This window comes from Anabrus simplex, chromosome 2 (assembly GCF_040414725.1).
Source record: "Anabrus simplex isolate iqAnaSimp1 chromosome 2, ASM4041472v1, whole genome shotgun sequence".
Taxonomy (NCBI): domain Eukaryota; kingdom Metazoa; phylum Arthropoda; class Insecta; order Orthoptera; family Tettigoniidae; genus Anabrus; species Anabrus simplex.
The window spans coordinates 559,168,445-559,190,266 of NC_090266.1; the positions used below are offsets into that span (position 1 = coordinate 559,168,445).

Sequence of the window (21,822 nt, forward strand, 5' to 3'; positions counted from 1 at the left end):
AAACGCAGTGAGGCTTGTTGAGCCTACGATGTTCTTACAGTGGTTCAAAAAATTATTGGTCTGTCCATAGCCGTGGTATGAACGGAACTGTATGGTACAAATAATGGTGCATATAATGGAATTATACATATGCAGATATGTAAGACCGTCAAGTACATCAGTAGGTTGAATGTAGAGCCAAGAAGATTCACGCTGTTTGCAAACGGACCAATAATACAACGGCGTGCGTCATTACACGCCAAACAAGTATTGGTCCAGTACACAATATCATTGTGACATCGTGCTGTCTGCTGCATTTGGCTCATTGTGTCTGTGCTGAAATGTCGGAATGTAATATTCAGCACTGTTTCCGTCTTCAGCTAGCAATGGGAAGGAAAATGGAAGAAACAACCGTGGAAGAAAGAAGGATTGTAGTGCGACGATTTCAGGAAGGTAAATCTATCAAGGGCATAAGTGAAATTAGTGGAAGAGCTGTTACAACTGTTAAAATATTGTGTACAGGTACAAAAGAAAATAGACAATAGAAAATAGACAAAGAAGTGGCCGTCCCACAAACTTATCAGTACAAGGCAAACGGCAAGTTGTACGTAAAGTGGCCCAAAATCCTCAGCTAAGTGCGCCGAAGATAGCAGTTGCGTTACAAAAAGATGTAGGAGTGCAAGTGTCATCTTAAACCATCCGAAATGTGCTACGCGAAAGAGGATATGAGGGAACAACAGCCCGTAGAAAGCCGTACATCAGTAAGGCTAACAGAAAGAAGAGACTTGCGTACGCTAAAGAGCACAGAAATGACAACTATGAGGAATGGAAGACAGTCGTTTTTACTGATGAGAGTAAATTTACCCTCTTCAGGTCAGACAGGCAAGTGACTGTGTGGAGGAAAACGAATTCAGAACTTGAAGAGAAGAACCTGACAGCCATAGTGAAACGTGAAGATGGTTCCCTGATGGTATGGGGTTGCATGAGTGCGAATGGTGTAAGTAAATTTGCCTTTATTGAAGGGACTATGGATCACAAAGCATACATTAACATCCTCAAGACACATCTTCCATCAAGTGTACAAAAGATGGGAATCTCAGCAAAGTCTACGTTTACGCAAGATAATGACCCCAAACACACAGTCCTGAATACGAAGCTATGGCTGTTATATAATACACCGGGTTGGATGGAAACTCCACCACAATCTCCCGACATTCAACCCCATCGAGAATTTGTGGCACTATTTGAAGCAAAACCTGAGAAAGCATGCAATATCAAACAAAGCTGACCTGAAGTAAGCCTTACTCACCGAATGGAATAACATACCAACGAAAACTACGGAAACCTTGGTACGATCGACGCCAGGTTAGCTGAGATTATAAAGAGGAAAGGAGGACCTACCAAGTACTGAAACGTTCAATAAGGATCAAGAAATTGCGTTATGTTAATTCAGACCAATACTTTTTTGGTGGCAAGTGAAAATGATTGTTTTAAGTTATGAATTTTTAGTTACAGTATATGGACAGGGAAGAATTATGTTTTTCTTACAATGTACATGTTACACTAGATGATAAATAATCAGGGATTCTAGTATATGTCAATTTTTATCATCATTCCCTTAGATTCCTCGTCCTCATATGTAGCATATCTCGACAGACTAATACTTTTTTGAGCCACTGTATATCATCTGGCATGCACAAGGGACTTGTACCACATAAAACTACGTGGACGGAGGGTACCTATACTTTAGTCAAAGGGAGTACCAAGACAGTTGTGTATAATTGTGTTGATTTAGAGTATTCATGTTTTAGTTTAGGATTGTTCTATAGCGTGTGCATGAAGTTATTTCGTGGGGGAAATCTTGATTTAGTGCTTACCCACTACGATACTTTATTTAATAATTTTATTGTTGTGTTTTCTTAGATCTAGTACTGGAAAATTGACGTAGTAAAAATAGTACGCGGTAGTCATGCACAGGAGTTTTATTCTTACAGGCACTTCGAGAACCACACGAACGTTCTCGTAAATGAAAATAACTTAAAAGGAAAGTTTGAAATACATATTTTTAAAATCAATCAAGTGTAAGATTAACAAGATTTAAGGAAAACCATTTCTCCGATCAGTAATAGTTTTGTTTTAATCTACGTGTGATAGATTCCGACACTTTCATTGTTGAATAAATAAAATAAAATCGTGATTTGAATGATAAGTTAAATCCAAGTTATTATCTTGAGAACCTGGGAGTTTCAGATGTTGCTGTTGTGGGGAATTAAAATTAGTAACTTAAAGTAAAGGGAATTGTTCGATTTGAAAGAACATAGTTGTGTAAAGTGTAATGTTGAATATTTGTTTCATTTTTATGTTTGAATTTGTTAGCACAAGAAGTGTGAGAATTTATTAATTGACCTTCAGTCATCACGCTCCAAGATCAGGGGTCATGTTGGCCATCAGCCTTACTAACTTACATCTGTAACGTAATATTTCGAAGTTATCGGTCCATGACACAGTCGCAAGTCACTCCGATGCAATTAAGGGTCCAAACAACGTGACACGTATCCTGCGCTGGTATCAAACTGATGGGCCTTAATTATAGCAAAAGTCCCGAGCTCGGTTCCCAAGAGCTGGAATACCACGAGTCAAGATAGTTTAACATGCGATCTCATAAGGAAGCCGAATAAGAGGGACTTCAGGGACTTTTGGGTTGATCATCCTAAATTTAAAGGAATGGTTTTCAATTTAAATAGCCCTTCAGGTAGTAAATACAGTCACATCATGAAATCGTGCGATCTCATATTATTTCAGTCTATTAATTGTTAATATATATATATTTCCTAAGACCATCAAATTTATTATTATAAAATCGTCAGTTTTTTATGACAAGTATATTTCAGTAGCCCATATCAGCCCTTAACTCCAAGTAGTTCGGTTATTCCTTAACACCCACAAGTTATGTCAGCAAGTAATAAAGAGCCCTTAAGCGACCCTGTAAAGAAGAGTCTAATAAGAATGCCACCGACCAAGTATAATGCGACATAAACTTGCTCAAAGGGTTCAATATTTACTCCTCCGAAACCGTGCCTGACTTTCTGTACCGGAGCAGTCACCTCATCATCAGATAGCACCTCAGTAATTGTTTGTTGTTAGGTAGACTAGCGGACTTCCAACCAACCCTCAGATACAGGTAAGAATCTCTGAGCTGACCGGGAATTGAATCCGGGACCTCCAGGTAAGAGGCAGGTTCGCTATCTCTAGATTGCGGAGCCGGCTTATAATTTAATCTTTCTTTCTTTCTTTCTTTCTTTCTTTCTTTCTTTCTTTCTGAATCCGTTTAACCTCCAGGGTTGGTTCTTCCTTAGGACTCAGCGTGGGATCCCACCTCTACCGCCTTAAGGGCAGTGTCTAGGATCGTGAGCCTTTGGGTTGGGGATACAACTGCGATGGAGGACCAGTACCTCGCTCAGGCGGCCTCACCTGTTGGGGCCTTGTAGGGTTAAAATTTCGATCTGGTCGGGAACCGAACCCGGAGCCCTGCAGTATGCTGACAATTAAGCCAGGGAGTCGGACCAAAGTAAAATCCTATCCTCATTCTGATATGGTGCAGCTCATTTTCGGCACACCCCCAATTGAGGCGGGCTGCATGAACCTTAAAATGGTTAATTCCCTTGGCTCGGGGACCGTGTATATTTACTGTATCCAACATCCTTGCATCTCGTACACTAAACACAACACTATCATCCACTATAATAACACGCAGTTTCCTACACACGGCAGATGTCACGCACCCTCGTCGGTGGGTCTGCCTTACGAGGGCTGCAGCAGGCTACAAATATTCACACGAATTTATTATTATTATTATTATTATTATTATTATTATTATTATTATTATTATTATTATTATTATTATTTTAAATTTTTTCTTGCTAAATATGTTCACCCTCCAGGGTTGGTTTTTCCCTCGGATTCGGCGGGGGATCGCACTCTACCGCCTCGAGGGCAGTGTCCTGGAGCGTGAGACATTGGGTCGGGGGATAAAACTAGGAAGGAGGACCAGTACCTCGCCCAAGCGGTCTCACCTGCTATGCTGAACAGGAGCCTTGTGAGGGGACGGGAACATTGGAAGGGATGGACAAGGGAGAAGAAGGAAGCAAACGCGGCTTTAAGTTAGGTACCATCTCGGCATTTGGCTCGAGGAAAAGTGGGAAACGACGGAAAACCACTTCTAGGATGGCTGAGGTGGGAATCGAACACCCTCTACTCAGCTGACCTCCCGAGGCTGAGTGGACCCCGTCCCAGCCCTCATACTACTTTTCAAATTTCCTGGCAGAGCCGAGAATCGAACCCGGGCTTCCCGCGATAGCAGCTGATCACGCCAAGAACTACACCACAGAGGCGGACGTTATTATTGTAAAGAGGATAGATTTGCTTTTCTGGGCCATTCGCATTTAATACAGCTTAATGTTTAGATATATTTTCCTGATGTACCTACTTATTTTACAGTTAGCTTTACGTCGTACCGAGCTCGATAGCTGCAGTCGCTTAAGTGCGGCCAGTATCCAGTATTCGGGAGATAGTAGGTTCGAATCCCACTGTCGGCAGCCCTGAAGATGGTTTTCCGTGGTTTCCCATTTTCACACAGGCAAATGCTGGGGCTGTACCTTAATTAAGGCCACGGCTGCTTCCTTCCCAGTCCTAGCCCTTTCCCTTCGCATCGTCTCCATAAGACATATCTGTGTCGGTGTGACGTAAAGCCAATAGCAAAAAAATAGCTTTACGTCGCGCCGACACAGATAGGCCTTATGGCGACGACGGGATAGGAAACGGCTAGGAATAGGAAGGAAGCGACTGTGACCTTCATTAAGGTACAGACCCAACATTTACCTGGTGTTGAACCCATAATTCTACGATGAGAAAATTATTTTTAATTCCAAATATTTATTTCAGCTACAAACTACTTTTTGAGAGCAGCCATGTTTTTATTTCAAGAGTCTGGCTGTCTCGTGGGAACGAACTCCCCGTACCGAGCCAGCCGCAAGATCGTGAAATACCGGGACACTTCGGTGGACTTCGAATATTGAACAATTTTTCAAATTTAAGAAATTCTTCATATTGGCGACGTGGTAAATCCAGGAACAAAGAATCTAAATTATTCTTAAACCCTATGTGAAGACAGAACCCCCAGGGTAAAAATAAATGCAGTTAAGCCTAGAGAAGAATTTGCGTCCGGCTCCCGAACTAGCGACACGTGCCAAGGCCGATGGATGAAGAAAAACCCGTGAAACGCCAGGGCAGAAATAATTCATTTCGCCTGTTGCGAATATGGGAAAAATATGAAATTAACACCGTAATGAATCGTAAGTCTGTCCGAAGTTATGGAACAAGTTTTAGAAGAATAAGACTATTGGGTGCGGAATTAGCATATTACACAACCAAGCTTCATGGTGTGGGTAGCGTCCTCCCATAGAGTATAAAAGAAATCTCCCTACGTATATTTCACACTCTCTGTCTGGTCGTTGGAACGGCGAAGCCCACGTCACTCGTCAGCAGGAAAGTGCGAAGATTTGTTCTCCCAGTAACTTATTACATGTTCGTGTCTATGGTTCAAATATACTGTTAAAGTAGAAGATGATAGAAATTTTCTGAACTGCCGCTAATGGGAACTTTGAAGGTTTAGATATTTGGGTGAAGAAGTGATAGAGTTTCTCTCTGTATTCAGTGTGTGCGTATACTATTTGTTAAAGTCTGGGAGTTGGCTGCGAGCTCTGGTTTCTTATCTGTTGGAACACCTGGCCCTTAGTAGGGTGAGGGGGAAGCAGGAGTCTTGCGAACACAGTGGCCGCATTCATTTTGAAAAGAGTGCTCGTCGCCTGTTAGACGTGGTGAAAGTGCGTTGTAAAGTGTTGTGTAATTTAAGTTATATATATATATCTATAAGAAGACTTATAAGCTAGCCATGGGAGGCTAGACAAAGAGGTCTGCTGGCTAGATGCAGCCAGAATCCAGGATGGTGTCTACGATTACAGGTCTGTGAATATTTTGTATCAATGTTGTAGTTAGAATATTGTTTGTCCCAACTAACTTTCATTGTGTATGTCGGGTTGATATCTAATAATGATCAGGCTAATGTATTACATTCCTGGTCGTCGTGTGAAACTCTTCAGTGCTGTAAAATTCACGTCGAGAAATTATAAAATGCGAAGTTTAAATATTGTGTTAACATTCTGTGAGATATCGTCCAAATTGAGTAAAATCAGGAAGGTGATAGCGATAATGTAGTCGTGGCTATTGTCTTAATTTCGAATATCGTTTGAACTCAGAAAATATTTGTCGAAATAATAATAATAATAATAATAATAATAATAATAATAATAATAATGATGATGATGATGATGATGATGATGATGTTTACAGCGGGATAATTTTTTTCTGGGTTAAAAGTGCATTTAACAGGTATGTTCTACAAGGTTTGCGTGTGTCTAGAAAATTCCAGTGAAATCCGATAAAGTTATGTTTTATTCATGGGAAGTAAAATTTTGTGACATCGTGTATGTCGGTGATATGGAAAATCACTGTGTGTTGTTGTATTCTTGAGGTCCGAAAGTTGTAGTAAAAATAAAATAAAAACGTATATTTTTATAAAAGTTGTTTGTCACGAGAGGATTGAGGTTTGAAAAGTATTGAAATATGAGAAAAGGGATTTATGGCGAAGGGTTTATATATGTTGAGATAAGACGTGTATATATGTTAAAGGCAAAGGAAGCCTGTATATTTCATGTAATGCCGCCGTGGGAAGGCGATGAGAATTAATTTTTAAGACAGGCTATATTTGCGATGGCGAAGAATTTTTGAGACAGGCTGTATATTAAATGTGATATTTATGTGGCAGGCTGTAGTATATTCCGCTAACAATCCGAAAGCTGAGACCAGGAGAAGGTTGGTTCGAGATGATTATTGTGTGAGGCACAGTAAAATTTCAAGTTGAGATCTCAAGTGAAAAACGATTTCTGGTGAAGATTGTAACTCTTGGTAGTAAAAAATCAAGTGACTAGTTATGTAAAGTCACTATAATGAATATTATAGTAATATGACCTCAAGGATAGAAGAGCATTCTGAATACACGGTTGGTGTTGTTTGACTGTAATGATAAGTTTCCAATCGGTACATTTCATAAATTATAAGACGGTAATTTATCATTAAATCGGAAACATTGTAGGATGAGATATTGGACGTTATTAAAGCGATATGTTTGGCTGTGTAGATTCATTGGGTTTCGTTTCACTGGATCGTCATGGATGTGAATATTTGGAAAATGACGGTAGTGATTTGAGGGCTTCACCCTAAAATTACAGTGTGGATTTTTGCGGTGGTGATGATTATTGTTTGGCGATAGTCAAGTAGTGTTAGATGTGTGTTGGAAGTCATTATTATTTTTCAAAACTTCATTGCGCATGCTGAGATCGTGTTTGAGTTGTGGATTGCGCGCCACGCGTTATTTATTTTCAAGTTCACGTTTTAGTTACAAGATAGAGACTTAGTTTCATTTCCCGACTTGCGATCATTCTGTGGCAAGATTCGTTTCATTGTGTGTTATTAGTTTCGACCAGGTTTACAGCCGAAGTATCTAAGAGTGTGTTTGAAATTACGATTTTGCCTAATATGCTAGAGAAAGCGTATACGACCCAATTTTCGCTCGAAAATAGATTTAGGACGTCACATGTTATCCTAGGAGTATACTGATTATGAGACGTCCTAGTTCACGCTCAACGATAGGGTTAGGAAGGTGTGTGCGTACATAGAGGTTAGTGTTAGGGTGTGCAGACATTAGGTAAGCCCGACGATAGGTCTGGGATTCAGCTGTACATACTCAAGTCTTAGATTAGATGTTTTTGCGAAGTGACTTGAGTGAAGGTAGTGTCTGCAGTAGTGTTTGCAATGTGAAGAGTGTTAGCTCAGTAATACTGATGCCAGGTTTGCGCGCAACTCTCATCGGCTGGAAGGTGTTTACGTACGATTATGGAACCCCGAGTGGCATGTGAGGGCTGTCCAATATTGGGTACTGAGTTAATGGTGATTGAACATTTATTGCAGTTTGCGATGCGTGTTTGAATTTATTTGACTTCAGTATTTTATTTTATTTACGGACTTAATTGTGTGTCGTTCTGACTTCCGTTGTGCTTTGCTAGTGTGCGTGCTGACACTCAGCGTATTTGTGTGAGACTTGAGTTACGAATGTGGGTTCGATTCGTCAGCCGGTAAAATATTTTATTTTCAATTTTTGTCGTTCTTTCATTTTTATACGTAGTTGAGTGTGGTCAATTGATAACTTTGTAGGTAGTGTGTTGGGAAAAACAATAAGTAGATGGATCTGTGATGGTAGTCATTGTTAAAAAGGAAAGAATTCTGTATTTTATTTTATTTTACCATGTGGACTTGTAATTTTATTAAGCGTAACGTAACAATTTATAACCTGAAAGTTGGTTTTATAATAATATTTTTCAAGTGATTTACCACTTTTTATTTAAGTTCAGTGTTTGGCATTTCTTCTAAATGCGTGATGAATAAGTGTTTCCTGCATTTCGCAGTTGTATTCCTTCAGAACGACGTAACGTAAGATCCTCTCGGATCGTGTTTTTGTTGGTTCCTTCTGAACAGCTGTTTGGGTGATGCACGTTTTAGCATCGGGATTATTGTACAACTTAAGGGTGTCATGAAATGACAATACATGGTGGAGTTTTGTTTCAATTGTGAATGCTGCTGTTAACTAGTAGTGAACACCATGCTTTCCAATAATATTTCGCAACCTATCCCAAGCAACTAATAGTCAATTTGGTTCGAATAAGGGTCCATTCGGCGGGTGTTCCGTATCCGAAGGGGTATTCGACTGGTGGATAACCTTAATTAAGAGAAAATCCGGCGTTCTACTTGTTGAAGGTCAGATTTTCCATGGATCGTGTGGATTAATTCTCAGTTATCGTTTGGATTAATAGGTGCCCGATTTTTCGGGATTTCTTTTCACTTTTTTAAGTTTCGCTGTCCACTAATTTATGAGATTCCTACTTTCTCCGAAGAAAATTCTTCGATATTGTAATCATTAAAAACAACGCTATGCAATGTAACTGCGTTTGAAACATTTAATAATTAATAATTAATTTTAGGTCAGGGATTTATATAAATAAATTTTTGTGTGTAATTAATGGATTCAATAAAAGTTAGTAAGCACATATTTGCTCCTCATTTCAAGTAGGTATGTCCTCTTCTGAACCCCATCGTTTGGTTAAGATCGTGACCGAATTATTTCCGCACCGACCCCAAGACTTAAGAGTTCAGTATTGCTCTACTGCAGCAGCTGTGGTCGACCAGCGATGGAACGGTAAGTCAAGGGTTCAGTGTGAAAATGAAAAGTACCGACGTTTATACTACAACACCGGGCAAGTTGGCCGTTCGGCTAGGGGCGCGCAGCTGTGAGCTTGCATCCGGGAGATAGTGGGTTCGAATCCCACTGTCGACAGCCCTGAAGATGCTTTTCCGTGGTTTCCCATTTTCACACCAGGCAAACGCGGGCTGTACCTTAATTAAGGCCACGGCCGCTTCCTTCCCTTCCTAGGCCTTTCCTATCCCATCGTCGTCATAAGACCTATCTGTGTCGATGCGACGCAAAGCAAATTGTAAAAAAAAGTATACTGCAACACTCGGAGTTAGAGTTGTATCGCACAAATGCCTAAACAGCACTATGTTTGGATCGACAGTGAAGGCCCAAAAGAATAAAAGGGAAGACGATCATAACAGTGTGATCAGAAGGACATATCAAATAAATGGATGAGATGTCAGGATAATGGGAAGACTATGGGAAGTCTACACTACTTAATACTAATTTCATGGTACACGCGTGCACATAAATGGTGTCCCGACATAAACAATTGACACTGCCCCACTCCAGTACTGAAAAGGAGGGGAAAGAGTGAAGGTGTAGTGTTGAAGGCCACTCCAGTACCGAGAAGATGAGGAAGGGAGTGAACGGGTAGTGCTGAAGGCACGGTGTGTGTATTCCGTGTAACACTGCAAGATGGCTCCTATCTTATCACAAGTGAATCGAGGCCGTATTATTGGCATATGGGAGACTCACATGGTTCCCCAAGCAATAGCTCAAGCAATACCATGCAGTCTTAAGACAGTTTGGAGATGGGCAGAAATATGGCAAGAACGAGGTGATGAAGGATTGGTAGATCATAGCACACATAACAAGGTTGCTAGAAGGACTGCTAGGAACAGGATGCTGGAAGCGTTTAAACTATGGACAATTCTCCGTTTGCGACTATCGGTGATGCGATTGCCGCATTGGAATTGCCAGTAAGCCGGACTACCGTAAGTTGCCGACTGCACGCTGCAGGTATTCACAATCGCCGAGCTGTGAAAAAGGGGCGACTTTTTCCTATCCACAGAGAACTTCACTTAGGCTTTACAGTACAAGAAAGTGTTACTCCACGACGGGAATGGGAACTTACAATTTAGTTGGAAGAAAGGGTACTTTTCTCCGATCGAGGTAAACAGCTGAAGTGCTGGCGTCCAGTTGGAAAGTGTTATGAAGAGCACTTTGCCCAGGGTCACGTCACATGAGGCGTATTGGGGTGGATAAGTGGTGCCGGTCCAGGAGAGTTGATAGAGGTCACACCACATACTGCTTGTGAATATGTGGACATTTTTAGAAGGTGCTGTTCTTCCTAGTATTCGAGCTATTTACCTCGTAGAAGAAGTTCCAGTTATCAGGATTGTGCAGGATAACTGCTCTGTTCATACTGCACATGCAGTTGAAGTGTTTTCTTCAAACAGCAACCCGACGTTCACGTGCTTGACTGGCCTCCCAAGTCGGCTGAATTAAACATAATAGGACATGTTTGGGCAAGGATGGCAAACACGTCGGTTCCAGGTGAGGAGAAAACAAAGAGTGGCTCTGTTAATGCACTGCCATCGATTTGGGCGAATCTGAGGAATGAACCAGACTTTTCCCAACATCTAATAGATTCGATTCCCAAGCGGGTAGAGCAAGTGAGCAACAGGAACGGGGTATGGACTGATTATGAATGTTCTGAAAGGAAGGATAACCCGTCACGTACACTTGTTGTAAAGTCAGTATTTGTCACAACTCTTTAGTAATTTAAAACGCATTTCACAATTAGCTTTGTGTTCATTTCCACTTTTCTTTTCTTGAAATGATGTGACTATGGACAGTGCATTTTGTTTATTATTTTACCGTGCGGTTATTTTATTTACATATTTTCTAGCAAGATGCGATACCTTCATATTTTTATAAGATATTTCTGTAAACATTTGTTAATTTTGTGATAATTATTTATGTCGAGATGTTGCAATAATAGCATTTTTCTTGTATATCTTAAGACACGACTTTGTATTTTATGGAAATTGAATTTTAATGATATTAAATTATTTTCAGATGTATTTTCTTATTGCTCGAGAAGTAATAAGTATCCTCAGTTATTTTTATAAAGAAATGCTTATTATCCGCGAAACGTTTAGTGATACCTCGTTTTACGGGGGTAAAGAGTAACGAGGGAGCTACCCGGGTTCCAGTAATACCGCCAACTGAATGGAAATGGAATCTGAATTAAATCGATAGTATGATCGATCGATATGAATTTCCTAAAACTTTATTATTTTAAGCCAACGACTGAGTCACACACACAATATATAACATTATATAACATTTCTCGATGCGAATATTGTTCCTAGCATGAATTCTCAGAAATATCACTTTCACAATCGTCACCGCTATCTGCAGTACTATTAATTACAATCTTGTCCATGGCTATTTGCATTACACCGTCGTGCCTCCAGTATTCCTCTTCCAGTTCTTTCACCTTTCTGCAATACCCCTCCCAATCTGTGGCAGATACTGAATGGAAGGCCTCGATGGTCAGTCGTCGTAAGTCAGCTGCTGACATATCTCCCGTATTATTTTCCTCACTCATGTTCAATCCTAACCTATATTTTGTCTTTGCTATGTAAATAACTACAGTACGTAAAATGTTGCAATTATACCGCCAGATGTCTCACGGCGATGCATAATCGATTCATAGTTCTTGTGTCAAAGGTTGCCAATACGAATCTCGAAGATAACCGAGATCTACCGATTCAGCACTAGGAAGTCGAAGTAGCACTAAAAGTTTCGCGGATAATACACATTTATACATCAACATCTTATTTCAGCATATTACTTTTCTATTTATAGAATTTATTGTAATTATATATCCGAGTTGGTAAATTATGATGATATAACTTCAGTAATGTCCAGGACAAAGTTACGAACCAGTAAATGATGTTTTCAAATTACGACCCGATATAACGCAGCTACAAAATATTCCTAACTAGTACCAAATACTTTTCGTTTAAAAACCTCATTTACCACTTGATACTGTAATAATGCAGCAATGCGTTAAGCGAGAAAGTGGGTGATTGTGCCTTCGGCACTACCCCTTCACTCCCTTCCCTCCTGTATTGTACTGGAATGGCTTTCAACACTACCCCTTCACTCTCCCCCCTCCTTTCCAGTACTGGAGTGGGGCAGCGTCGATTGTTTATGTCGGGACACCATTAATGTGCACGCGTGTACAATTGTGATCAATTGGTCTAGACTAAGGAAGGGACTATAATGACGGAACAGTTTTGAATAATAGAGAAAGAGAAAGTTAAGTTGTGTTCTATTCCACAACATTCCTTTCCTTTTGCCGGGGTGAGTGGCTCAGGCGGCAGAGCGCTGATCTCCTGAGTCTAGCTTGACAGGTTCGATCAAGGCTCCATTCGTTCGTATTTGAAGGTGTTCAAATACGTCTGCCTCGTGTCTGTAGATTTATTGGCACGTAACAGATTTCCTACGGCAAAAATTTCGGCACATCGGTATCTCCGAAAACGGTAAGAATGTAGTTAGTGGGAAGTAAAACCAATAACATTATTATTATTAGTCGTAGTAGTATTGTAGCCTCCGTGGCTCAGGTGGCAGCGCGCCAACCTATCACCGCTGGATTCCATGGTTCAAATCCCGGTCAGTCAATGTGAGATTTGTGTGTGAGAAAGTGGAGGCGGGTTTTTTCTCCGGGTACTGTGGCTTTCCCTGTCATCTTTCATTCCAGAAACACCCTCCAGTATCTTTTCATTTTATCTGTCAGTCATTAATCATTGCATTCTCAGGCGGCCTCACCTGCTATGCTGAACAGGGGCCTTGCGGGGGATGGGAAGATTGGAAGGGATAGACAAGGAAGCGGCCGTGGCCTTAAGTTAGGTACCATCCCGGCATTTGCCTGGAGGAGAAGTGAGAAACCACGGAAAACCACTTCCAGGATGGCTGAGGTGGGAATCGAACCCATCGAACCCACCTCTACTCAGTTGACCTCCCGAAGCTAAGTAGATCCCGTTCCAGCCCTCGTAACACTTCTCAAATTTCGTGGCAGAGCCGGGAATTTAACCCGGGCCTCCGGGGGTGGCAGCTAATCACACTAACCACTACATCACAGAGGCGGACGGTGAAGATTTTCAACACTCCAATAATGAAGGTTGTGACGTTTAACAGTTCGTTGTTGTGAAATCTGGATTCGTCACTAAAGAGAATGCTCATTAAGAAATCCGCATCACCTTCAGCTCTTTGCAATATCCATTTTGAAAATTCTATCCGGTTTTGAAATTCATCTCCGAGAATTTCCTGGTGTAGTTGTTGATGGTAGGGGTGGAATTTACGGCGAGGAAATATGCGCAATACAGATGCATAGCTAATGTTCAGTTCATTTCCAATGGCCCGTGAGCTTGTATGCGGTTGTACGCAATTGAATTTTGAACAGCTTCTTCCTTGTTTTCAGACGTCACTGGAGCATCCAGAACGGGGGTTAATGTGTGAAAGGACCCTGTTGCACGCAACCATCTTTCGACATTTCTAAGTGTACCTGCAGTTGGCAAACTTCGTCCAGGTAATCGTTCTTGATACAAACGTGGGGCTTTCCGTGAATTCCGCCTTGCTTCCCCATAAAATATTACCATATTCAGATAATCATCCCGTGAGTATATAATGTTTGCTTTTGCGCTAATCGTACAATAGGTGTTCGCATTTTGCTACAAAGATTGTGTTGTTCTGTTTCATAAGCCCTACGTATGAAGTCCAGAGAGCCGTTAGTCGTTCTTCGTCGAACGTGCACATTTGCTTGGTTGAATGGGTGTGTCATAGTGTTGACAATAAGTTCAGTGCGCTTCATTCGTTGTAGCCATTTGCCATGTGAAAGTCGCATGTTATTGTTCCTTTCTTATGTATGCTTTCTTCGCAAAGTTGAAAAATGACTTTTCAGACTAACGAAGTTAAACCATGACTACGAATGCCTTTACGAGTGTAATATAATAATAAAATTGAAAAGCTCGTAACTACATTCGAATTCTGAATCCTTGTCAAAGATCACACGTTGGCTAGTGTTGGCTACTGAATGCATGATTCGAAGCAATGTATCGATTCATTCAAGTGTCCGAGTGAATCGATTCACAGGAATGACGAGCTCACGGCACACGATTCAGTTCACTCCCAGCGGGCAGTGCTGAGTGGCGCATTCACTGGACGTTGACGGGGAGCCGAGCTTCCGCTGCAGCGAGTCAGTGAATCATGGCACATCGAAAGAATCGTGAACGAGCGCGGCTCAGTGAGACACAAGATACATATGGCTCCTTATCGGCTCACTGGACACTGGCGGGTGACGGAGAACCGGGCTTCCGTTGCAGCGAGACATACAGTGAGCCATAGCACACCGAAAGAATCGTGAACGAGCACGGCTCAGTGAGACACAAGATACACACGGCTCCTTATGGGCACACTGGACAGTGGACACTGGCGGAGAGCCGGGCTTCCTCTGAAGCAGTACATACATATCCATAGTACACTGAAAGAATCGTACGCTAAATGGACTCCCGAGCTCAGCTCATTTGAACATAATACCCACTTGCATTCACTGTCCTCTTCTTACAGGGAGGTTTAAATAATAGATGGATTTATTTTGAGTGTTAAAAATGTAGTCAAAACGTAATTCTAAAGTAGCTAGTAAGTAGGTAGGCTATTAGGTTATACTATTTATTAGTTTAATGAATATTAGTATTATAACTTAGTTGACATTTGACAATTAATTAGACTCGACTCTAGCCTGCCCTATGACTATGAGTCATGCTCATGACCACTCAAAAGTGCCTGTTTTATATTGGGAAGAACGGCTCAGTATTGTCTCAGTTCGTATGTCACATCGTTACACAAGACTTCAATAATATGTGGACAGTAAGTGAGCCGACTGACGCAATAACTTAACCAACAGTGTGTTGAATCAGAAAACCAGTGGGCCACTGTACATCTCGGGTAGCCTATACAAAATATGACGATTTAAAAAATCCTCTGCTGAGAGAAAAATACAGTACATATTTTCAAAAATGACTTAGCGAGTTGGACGTACGGTTAGTATCGCGTAGCTATGCGCTTGCATTCGGGGGATGGTGGGTTCAAATCCCACCGTCGGCAGTCGTTAAGATGGTTTTCCGTAGTTTCCCCATTTTTACACCAGGAAATCCTGGGACTGTACCTTAATTAAGGCCATGGCTGCTACCTTCCTAATCCAGGACCTTTCCCATCCTGCGTCGCCGGAAGCCTTCGATGCATTAGAGTGACTAGCATTTTTTTCTAAGAAAGGAGTTCATAGTATGAAGACCAGATGGCAGCAATGAACAATGAATGCTGTTGCTGCTGTCTTACCAGTACATACTACACAGATGCAGTAGGAGCGGTGACTCGCCGTGAATCGGATCACTGCACCGATTCAGTAACGTGAATGGAATCAAATGAATCGGTTCAGCAAAATGAATCGAAATTCCCATCACTAATGTTGGCTGCGATTAGTACCATGCTGCCACTCCAGGCGATCAAGAGCAGCTCTCGTAACTCTATACTAATGGAGTAATCTAGTCTATCGCTTCGAAACTGATCTTGTATGTTACAAGTTCTGAAGTCGAATGTGCAGACAGGTTTATACTGCTGCAAACACCACAGTGTGCAAACGAATCATGGCCCTCTTAAGCCCAGATAGTTGCAACCATTCCCTACGCGTAGTGTGTGTACCTATTACTTGGTTGAATGAATCCACTATAATGTTTCCGGTGGTATTCTCAATGTATATGTCCGTAATCTGTGCCTACGTGGCGATATTTATTATGACTTCCTTTAGAAGAATATCTGAGACTTCAAGTCTTGGTAACGGATGTCTAGGCGAGTACGAAATTAAATTAAAACAGGTATGACTCAAGAACGATTTGAAACCGCACTGCTCTAAGTAGCTTAGCCACTTACATCTTTCTTGCATCATTCCGCGCAGCAACTCCCAGCGTGAATGTTCATATCTTATAACTATGTATTCATGAGAAGAGCGAACGTTCTCGCTTCGAAAAGTTACTGATATGTTACAGCCTTATGGCCCGATTTTAGGCCGTTACTGAACGCTCCAACGGTGGTAATTACATGGTGTAAGCTATCACGTCTGCTGTACAGCATTTGAGTGCCATAGATTATAAAATACTGTGAAAAACATGTTTCTGTCAATGAGGCTATACAAAATGGTGGTGAATTGACATGCCTGCAATTGGTCCTAATCTATCACGCATTCTATGATACCGCGACCAACCTTTTCCATCAAAAGAAAATGGTCTCTTGAACCAATCGGGTTCGCAATTCTCTACCGATAGCTATAGGAGTGGCTACGATTTGTACAGTACAGTAAAATTTCGTAAAATGGACTAGAGTTTTGGACTCCACTCTACATAAAAAGGTACAGTGTTTTGAGGTGGGCTCACTTACTGTCACTTGTACCGTTTTTGCATTGTGCGGGGAAGTCTGCATCGGGCTAACTGCACATGACATTGCTGTAAGATGTTGCGCAAATGGGACTAGGAGACATTTAATTCCTAGCTGGTTGCATATGTTCGGAAAAATAGGGGCAGCTGTACCACCCGATATATCGTAAATGTTTTTCTAGTGCTCCCGGGACCAGTGATGCATTCTTGTGATTTATGTTGTTTTATTGGAGCATGTCAATGATTTCATTAATAACTGAAAGTTGCTCCTGCTTCGTTATGAGAACCATGTCGGCCAAATCTAAATTGAAATTTACCACATTAGTATACGGATGATCGACTCACTTTGCTAACTACCGGAATGGAATTTAATTAATAATTGAAAGGTGTTCCTGGTTTGTTATGAGAATCATATCAGTCAAGTCAAAATTGAAAATTAGCACATTAATATGACACGAAGGATCGACGCACTTCGCTAACTACCGGAGTGGAAGAAGTTAACAGCCTCAGTGTTGAAATTTCTCCGAAATCACTCAAACTAACAAATATAGGGAGAGACGACACGGAGAAGGAAGCGCTTAAATTTATTCGAAATCAGTTGAAGCTAGCAAATACTGGGAGAACTACAGACGAGACAGTAAAACTGCGCTGAATAGCTTCTTCTCTGCCAAGCTACTCGCTACAACACAGGCTGGAAGGAGATGACCAGGAAGACGTCCGACTGCGCATGCGTGCTTCCTCTTTCCACCTCATCCTACCGTGCCACATGCCTCACCGCCTTCACAGTTCAGGCGACCAGGAAGTACTGGGGAGAGCTTTGGCCAATCAGAATGCTACATTCTTCCATAATAATTTGACAATGTACGGCAAGAAATGTTTATGCTCTTAAAAACACTCTGCAAATCTACGGGCGAAGAACTTTCGTCAGAATGCTTTACGATGTTAATTCGTTCAGCCGTTCTCCCAAACTCGCTGTAACAAAAAATAGCCGAGTGTTTTCAGTATAGTCCGCCTCTGTGGTGTAGCGGTTAGCATGATTAACTACCTGGGCGAGGTACTGGTCATCCTCCCCAGTTTCATCCCCCGACCCATAATCTGAAGCTCCAGGACACTGCCCTGGAGGCGGTAGAGATGGGATCCCTCGCTGAGTCCGAGGGAAAAACCGACCTTGGAGGGTAAAAAGAAGAAGAAGAAGAAAATCCTCACTAGATAAGGGGATCTCGATTTCAGATACAGTGGGGCGTCAACGTTTGGTGCGGTATAATAGGTGGCAAGGTAATTGGACCACATTTCTTCTGAGGAAACCTCACGGGACGACGCTATCTACAGTTTCTTCGTGAATACCTCCCGCTCTTATTGGAGGACGTACCACTTATGATACGGTGAAGGATGTGATTCAAGCAGGATGGAGTTCCTCTACACTGGCAGGAGGAACCACTTGCATAGGATATATCTTGGACGATGGATTGGACGAAGGGGTCCTGCACATGGCCGGCTTACTTATCTAGACTTTCGCTCCGGGATTATTTAAAGGAAAGAGTCTACGAACAGGAGCCAGTGAGCCCGAATCCTTTACGGCGGCTCATCACAAAAGCCTGCAGGCAGGTTCCACCACATATGTTGCAGCAAGCAAGAATATCTCTCCTCCACCGTGCTCAGATTTTCTTTAACGATGGAGGTGGTCATTTTAAATATTTGCTTCATTAATCGAATGGCCATACACAAGCCTATTTTACCTCTGTCGCTAATAGCTTACTTAACTGCAAAGAGCTCTTTTAAGAGATACTTAAAACAAACGTAGCAGAATACCTGCAATATGAAAACTGATCATGATTTAGATTTGTCTTTAACAACGAAATGAAAATATTCTTCCTACATCAGACTCGAACCTCCATTAACGAGCACCGGTTTCCTCCTCTAACTTTTGGCACGCTCGGCTATCATGAGCTGTCATTTACTGCCGTCATGTCAATACTATTTCTAGTCATTGAACCATCATATTCTCAGTACATGACGTTTCTGTGATACCGAATTTCCACGATTCTTTACCATCATTCCGTATTTTATCAATAATGCTGATTTGTTTGACACGAATAAACGAACTATAGAAAGCGCAGTAAGACCAGACACTGCTATGAGTAGCCAAAGTCAATATCTTTAGGTTAGGCTATAATCTGTGGGTTGCATAAAACTGAGTGAGTAGGGGCAGCTGCCCTACCGCTAAAATACAAACGTGCTTCAATTTAGAGCTTCATGGTATATCAGTAACGTGGACAGGAACAGTCGCTGTTTTGCTGCCCAGCGGTTGAACAATGCACATTAATTTCAAAATTCCTCTAAATTTAAATGAGAGTGTCGGAAATCTCCCAGAACAAATTGAGCTGATTTTCGTGGATTTTTTTCCAGTTCTCGAATCAGGTAATTCTGGTGAGGGACCCATACACTGGAACCATACTCTAATTGTGGTCTTACCTGAGACTTATATGCCCTCTCCTTTACATCCCTACTACAACACATGAATAACCTCATAACCATGTGAAGATCTGTAAACTTTATTTACAGTCCCGTTTATGTGGTTAACCCAATGAAGATCTTATACTGTGAGTACTATTAATGCATTTTTATTTGAAGTCAGCAGTAGTTTTTATTCTTCTTGCTGTAGTGACTCCTTAGATTAATGAGTGTAAATAGGTAAAACTACCTTAGCGTTATTTCCACTGTGTGTGGAATAATTTTGAAGAGGGAGCAGTGCTCCGTACGACCAGTTAAAGTCACCCCAACTCTAGGTTCGACCCTTCATTTCTTTATTTCCAGCCCTCTCAAGGAAGAAGACTCTTTTCAACAGTAGAATATTATTCCGTATTTCTTGACACATGTTATGGGTTATGTTTAACGTGCATTGAACAACTAATGCAGATGGAGGGCCAGCATCTTGCTCAGAGTAGGATCTGTAAACGTGTCAGTAAATCCACTAACTCGAGTCACAGGTCTTTTGACAAAAATGCCGACCAACTGTGCCTATTTTCGATCCTACAACCTTCTGTACAGAAAGTGATTGTTTAACTTCTGACCTTCTTCTTCTTTTTCTTAATCTGTTTACCCTCCAGGGTTGGTTTCACCCTCGGACTCAGCGACGGATCCCACCTCTACCGCCTCAAGGGCAGTGTCCTGGGGCTTGAGACAATGGTTCAGGAGGATAAAGCTGGGGAGGAGGACTGGTACCTCGCCCAGGTGGGCTAACCTGCTATGCTGAACAAGGGCCTTCTGGGGGGAAAGGGAAGATTGGAGGGGTTAGACAAAGAAGAGGGAAGGAAGCGGCCGTGGCTTTAAGTTATGTACCATCCCGGCATTTGACTATAGGAGAAGTGGGAAACCAGGGAAAAATACTTCCAGGATGGCTGAGGTGGAAATCGAACCCCCCTCTACTCAGTTGACTTCCCGAGGCTGTGTGGACCCCGTTCCAGCCCTCGTACCACTGTTCAAAAGAATTCGTAGTAGAGCCGGGAATCGAACCCGGGCCTCCGGGGGTGGCAGCTAATCACGCTAAGTACATCATCATGGAGGCGGACTTAACTTCTGATGATTTCCTAATTCTGTCTGTGGGCGAATAACAATGAAAAGGATAAAATAACACTCGCTCGCTCTTCATACTCAAGATATTCTCACGAAAGCCACGACGTGAAACTACAGTGTCATTGCTCAGAACAAACCTCGTGTAAATTTAGGGAACTGAAGAGACGTGATCAGACATATGGGTGTAAACACGCAGTATGAAGTTTAGACTGTATTCATGATGTAAATACCTTTAGAGCTCAGCAGGAGACGGTAATCCAGGGGAATTGAAACATACGGTATGATCTTAAGTTGACAGAGTATGACAGGTAGCTCAATATGTGACATTAAATCAAATAAATCCTTTCACCAACATCTGACTCTACATCACAACGTTATTTCAGTTGAGTGTGTTCGTGAAAATAACCTAATGGGAGAGATTAAATAGGACGTCCTACATTTACAGCGCAAGTATCATATAAACCATTCTATACCTTAAAATATAAACAATCTTATGACCGTTGCCATGTTTTAGGATGTCAGTAAGAAGCCACAGCATAGATACGCGTGTTTATCTCTATGGACGTGTAGTAGTAATTACAATAATAATAATAATAATAATAATAATAATAATAATAATAATAATAATAATAATAATAATAATAATAATAATGGCACAATACCTCTTTGCAAGGGTCCCGATCTTGATCTTCAAAGGAGCTGCCTCCTGAGCGTAGAAGACAAAATGATGATAAGATCATTATGACCTTGTGTGCAATTAACATAACTGTTAGTAGTCTAAACGTCTAACGTTTATGAAAACACTTTCAGAGTAATTGCGTATTTCGTGGCACTCTGGTCGACCCGCTGACACACACTCGGTTCAAGCTTGTTGGGCACTGCATTCATCGATCGACTCTCGCGATACACGAGACAAACAGTTTGTTTCCATAGCAACGTCTCAGCTGGGGGCTTAGTGGAACATGGCTAAACAAATAAGGAACCGTGGACCGATTCCTCTCATACAAAGAGAGGGAACATTTCTTATATCATCAGTCTCCAAGGCAAGTATTTAACACCATTATCTTAAAATGTGCACATCGAGGAATATTCCGTTACGTGCACTGCATGTGTAAACATTTACTTCAATGCTTCATCATTCATACCGGGGAGTAACGGAGTTCTGTCTGGTATTCTGATCATTCAAGTACATGATGGATAATTCTTAGCAGGGAAAAGATGGAAAATAGTATGGGTCTACTAGTAAACAGCTAGATGTATATATGATCTCCTTGGTGGCATGTTTTCTCTGAAATCGTGAACTGTACTGTGTATTAATATCGTCAGTAGTGCCCATGCTACAAATAATAATAATAATAATAATAATAATAATAATAATAATAATAATAATAATAATAATAATAATAA

General features: G+C 41.4%; 1 protein-coding gene across 2 annotated transcripts in view; it reads right to left on the bottom strand.

Annotated features, from left to right (window-relative positions):
• Nucleotides 1–21,280, bottom strand: part of LOC136862927 (endosome/lysosome-associated apoptosis and autophagy regulator family member 2) — a 388,733-nt gene extending 367,453 nt beyond the window's left edge. For both annotated transcript variants that reach the window (XM_067139216.2, XM_068225816.1), the window contains exon 1: nucleotides 21,078–21,280. In XM_067139216.2, the coding sequence (XP_066995317.2) occupies nucleotides 21,078–21,179 (102 nt within the window). In that variant the 5' untranslated portion in view covers nucleotides 21,180–21,280. The remainder of the gene's footprint in view (nucleotides 1–21,077) is intronic.
• Nucleotides 21,281–21,822: the final 542 nt, after the last annotated feature.